Genomic DNA, 5,163 nt, shown 5'->3' with positions numbered 1-5,163 from the left:
TGTGGGTGCTGGGATTTGAATCTGGGTCTTCTGCAAGAATAACCAGTGTTCCCAACCACTGAGCCATCTCTCCAGCCCTAGTCTCTTGTTTCTTGTAACTCAAGACTGATGTGCTTTGCTCTAGTTCATAATGACTCAGGTAACAATTTTTTTTTTTTTTTGGTCTTTTTGAGACAGGGTCTCCCTGTAGCCCCAGCTGGCCTGGATTCACTATGGAGACCAGGCTGGCCTCAAACTCACAGAGATCCACCTGCCTCTGCCTCCTGAGTGCTGGGATTAAAGGCATGTGCCACCACACCTGGCCCGACTCAGGTAACAATTTAAGCACCATTTTAATCCTAATTTTAGTACAGCATAGTATTCAACAATAGTCAGCAGATGTGTGCCTGGCAGTTTGAATACAGACTGAGAGATCTCCCAGACATCCCAGAGCTCATATGTTCAATAAAACTTTGTGCTCTGTCTATAAATATTCTGATTTTTGGCCAGGCGTGGTGGTACACGCCTTTAATCCCAGCACTTGAGAGGCAGAGGCAGGTGGATCTCTGTGAGTTAAGGCCAGCCTGGTCTACATAGTGAGTTCCAGGACAGCTGGGGCTACAGGGAGACCCTGTCTCAAAAAGACACACATAAACAAACAAACGTGCTGACTTTTATGCTGTGATCACTACCTTCAGGCAATCCTAATATGACAAAATTTTCAAGCCTCTATTTTTCATTGCTTTTTTTTGTGGTCTTTTTGAAACAGGGTCTTCCTGTAGCCCCTGCTCAACTGGAACTCACTATGTAGACCAGGATGGCTTTGAACTCACAGAGACCCAAGTGCTGGAACTAAAGGTGTGCAGTACCATGCCTGGCATGCTATTTTTTTTTAATTAAAGCAAATAAATATTTCTCTCCCCTGATCCCTTGCCTGTCATTTTTTTTGACATTGTATAAATAACAAAGTGTGATTTTTAGTCTTTTCTTTGTTGTTTTCATTGAAAAAGATTGCATCAGTAAAAGCCTCAACACAGCCATAGGCAGCATGATGTGCCCCATTAGCTTAGTATTATCTCTAGAACCCAGATTCACAAGTCCAAGAAATTGTGGAATAAAATCTTGGTTGTTCTATATCTTAACTGTTACTGTCTGAGGGATTTTGCTAATAATAATGCATTTTTATCAAACTTTAAAACTTGAGTAGAACAAATAAATATATGTCTCATGGAAAAAACAACCACCAAGCAAGCAAACACATACATATACACATACACACAGACACAGATGTACACAAAAACAGATAACAGAAGCACATATTTTCAAGCTTCTATGGAAAGTCAACACACCCACATACTGCACATGAACCTGGAATCTGACAAAAGCCACTTCTGGTTGGTCCAAGGGTTTAAACTCTACTGTGACAGCAAGCATCCCTAAACCTACCTAGAAGACATCAGAAGGATTATGGTGGCTCAGCTGATCTGCTGCCTTTGAGCAAAGGAAATACAACAATTTGAACATTTTTTAACAGTCTGAAGTACTGAATTTTCCCAATGATCAAAGTGTATAATTTTACCTTTTCCATTTCTAATTATTCAATGAATTGGTAGTCACTTCTCTGCTTTGTTGGCTGTTGTTGACTACAATCTCTAAAGAAAGAGGTTCTTTTCCTTTTTCTTTCCTTCTTTTCTCTTTTTTTGAGAGAGGACCTTGCTATGTACCCTGCTAAACTGGTCTCAATCTTCCATAACCTTCCTTCCCTAGCCTCCTGAGGGTTGGGGTTAGAAGGAGTTCTTAATTATTTCCTAATAATCAAGGATTCTTCAATCAGAGCTAGACAGAGGTCAATTTTTTAAATTCAAAGTATAAGAGAAGACTGGAGAGGCCCTTCAGCTATGTCTGGGTAGAAGTCCTCACTATGTTGCTGCAGGGTTCAATTACTCTCAACACTGCCTCAGGGTGGCTTTGACAGCCAATGTTCTCAGGAGCCCTAGGAGAGGGTCAAATTGTCCCAGATCTAGCTTAGGCCTGCTGAACTGCAAACCCTAAGGTTGGAAACTGACCCAAGCTTCCCAGAGGGAAAGTGAGACCTCCTGGGCATACTGCCTCGTCACCTTTCTGACTCTAATTCTAAATCCTATCCTTAAATTATTACGTGATTCTGAGATGATTTTTACAAAGTAAAATCATTTTTTGTTTTGTTTTATTTTGTTGGGTTTTAGGAGACAGGATCTCTAGCCCAGGCTGGCCTCCAAGGATAACCTTGAACTTTTGATCTTCTTGCCTTCACTTCCAGAGTGCTGAGGTTACAGGTGTACGGCCCCATACCTGGTTTTATACCAAACAGATTGTTTAAAAACCTTTTAATATTCTAGCAGAATAAATTCCTTAACAATTTTGTTAAAGTTCTAAAATAATACTTACATGGACCTCTGGGTGGAGTTTGATAAGAAACCTTTTCCTTTTGAAGCTTAGTTTACGAACCTTGGACCAGTTAAAAGTATTGATTTTGATGGTACCCTGAAATAGAGGAGACAACATGCAGAGGTATATGTGTAATAGAAGCATACACTCCTTTCCTCACAAAGCACAATCTGCTGAAGTTACAGCCTTTGAGAGGCAGCCCAGCAACTCATGTGACCTATCACCATTTCATCTAGAGTAACTCTGAATTAAGATATCAACATCAAGCATACTAACCTATTTGTTTTGGACAAATAGATTTCATATAGCTTTATTACAATTTTTTTTTTTTTGGTCTTTTTGAGACAGATTCTCCCTGTAGCCCCAGCTGGCCTGGCATTCAATATGTAGACTAGGTTGGCTTCGATCTCACACAAATCTGCCTCCTGAGTGCTGGGTCTAAAGGCATGTGCCACCACACCCGGCTCTTTATTTCAATTTTTAATCATCAATGTTAACATTATATATGATGAATGTCCACTCAGCAAGAAGGGATATCAGGAAGGGGCAGTGGTGGTGGCCAGGCAATGCTAGCTGGGAGAGGGGTCAAGTTTCTCTCCTTGGGAAAGGAGACAGGGAGGAAGGAGACTAGATGGCTGGACTAGACTGTAGCTAAGAAGGGACATTTCTGGTCTCTACCTCCACAGACAGATAGATATAGAGACAAATGTAGGTATGTGAGCAGTGCACAGGTGCGTAACTTGAGAGGTCTCAGGCACAATGACATCCTAAAAGCAACAGGAGATCCAGTACATAGCATGTTTTTTTTGGGGGGGGGTCTTTTTGAGACAGGGTCTCCCTGTAGCCCCAGCTGTCCTGGAACTCACTATGTAGACCAGGCTGGCGTTGAACTCACAGAGATCTGCCTGCCTCTGCCTCCTGAGTGCTGGGATTAAAGGCGTGCGCCACCACGCCTGGCTACAGCTCGGTTTCTTAAAATTTTTTTTATTACATTTATTTGTGTGTGCATGCATGTAGGTATGTGCATGACATAGCACACATGTGGAGGTCAGAGGATAACTTGTGAGAGTTGGTTCTCTCCTTCTACCATGTGGGTCCAGGGGATTAAACCCAGGTCATCAGGCTTGGTGGCAAGCACCACTGCCTGCTGAGCCATCTCACTGGCCCCTTTATTTTCTTTTTTCCCTTCGGAGTCAGGGTCTTACAGTACAGCCAGGCTGGTCTTAGCCTGATCTTGCTTCAGCTTCCTGAATCTGGGATTACAGGTATGCTATACCCCAGCACTCCTGGCTATACATCTTAGTTTCTAATACCACTCTTCTCTAGAACATTTCTTCTTAAAACACATGCCTAAAAAAATGAGACATGTCACAGCAGCACAAGAGGCAGTTTGAGAAAACTTGCTTCAGACAAATGTGGGATAATCTAAAGATCAAAATAATAAAAGAGATTACAGAGTCTCAGATTTGAATTTGCCCACAGTGACAAACCAACTAAATGGGACGAGACCTTCATTTCCAGTGGCAGGAAGAGTTGACTTAGAGACATCACTGAGCCACATCAATGTGCCCTGACTGGAGGGTGAGCTGGCTGAGTTATGGAATACGTACTTAGCCTTGAAGTATCTCCACAAAATCTTAAGCACAGGAGTTCTCTGTACTGTTTCCATAGCTTTTCTGAGTTTGAAATGGATTTTAAAAACAGCTGGGCATGGTGGTGTACATCTTTAATCCCAGCACTTGGGAGTCAAAAGCAGGTGGATCTCTGTGAGACTGAGAATAGCCTGGTCTACATAGTGAGTTTCAGGCCAGTTGTGGCTACAGGTAGACCCTGTCTCAAAAAACCAAAACCAACCAATCAAAAAACAAACAACAACAACAAAAGCACGGAGATACTTTTCTGGCATTTTATCTTTTACTCCTGACATTACCATTTATTCCTTCCTTTACTTTTAAAATGGTAACCAGCAAAGAAAAGGATGTGGTTCTTCAGGGATGGACAAATAATCTGACAATCGTAAAAAAGAATGATACACTGGAGCTGGAGGAATGGCTCAGTGGTTAAGAGCCATCTTAGGGTTAGAGTTGGGTTCCCAGCACCCACCATCTAGTTCCAGGGGATCTGATACCCTCTTCTGACCTCTGAAGGCAATGCACAACACGGGTGAACTTACATACATGTAGGTAATACATACATGCATACACATAAAATAAAAATAAAAGAAGTATTTTTAAAAAGAATGGTGCATACTACAACACAGATAAACTCTGTGAATGAGACATCAGTCAGATACACACACATAAATCATGTTGTAAGATCCAGACAGGTGGGACCTGGGGGAGTTACTACTAGTGGGTATAAGAGTTTGTTTTGTGTGTGTATATGTGTGTGTGTGCATGCACATGCATGTGCACGTGTGCAGAGCACATGCACACAGTGAGGAGAATGTATCAGAGCTGAGCTTAGCTATGGGAGCTGAGATATGCTGCTTTTGTGTTGGTCTCTACCTGGTGATCCAGGGCATACCCCAGTGGTGCAGGACAGACCGCTCCCCATCAAGTCCTCCCTCAGATGCAGACATCACCCTTTCTTTTGCCTTTTCTGGGCTTTATTTTCATTATCTGTTCCTTCGCCCACATTTGGTGCATTTCCCATTTGGAGACCATGCTCCCGTACCTTGGTGTTGGAGCCCCAAATCTAGCCTAACCTATACTCCACTATTTAGGGCAAATTTTAAGTTTGGTCTTTTTAAAAATA

At 42.2% G+C, this 5,163-nt stretch overlaps 1 protein-coding gene across 2 annotated transcripts in view; it reads right to left on the bottom strand.

The window, feature by feature from the left end:
- Farp2 (FERM, ARH/RhoGEF and pleckstrin domain protein 2) overlaps window positions 1–5,163 on the bottom strand; it is a gene marked incomplete in the record, with an annotated part of 114,187 nt that overhangs the window by 50,661 nt on the left and 58,363 nt on the right. For both annotated transcript variants that reach the window (XR_003848868.1, XM_008829156.3), the window contains 1 exon segment: window positions 2,407–2,502. Coding sequence is in view for 1 of the 2 variants with exons in the window: in XM_008829156.3 (XP_008827378.1) it covers window positions 2,407–2,502 (96 nt within the window).

The sequence above is a fragment of the Nannospalax galili genome, unplaced genomic scaffold (genome assembly GCF_000622305.1).
Source record: "Nannospalax galili isolate Female #2095 unplaced genomic scaffold, S.galili_v1.0 scaffold453, whole genome shotgun sequence".
NCBI lineage: Eukaryota > Metazoa > Chordata > Mammalia > Rodentia > Spalacidae > Nannospalax > Nannospalax galili.
The sequence above is the reverse complement of the archived record's forward strand: the minus strand, read 5'-3'. Positions and strand labels throughout refer to the sequence as shown.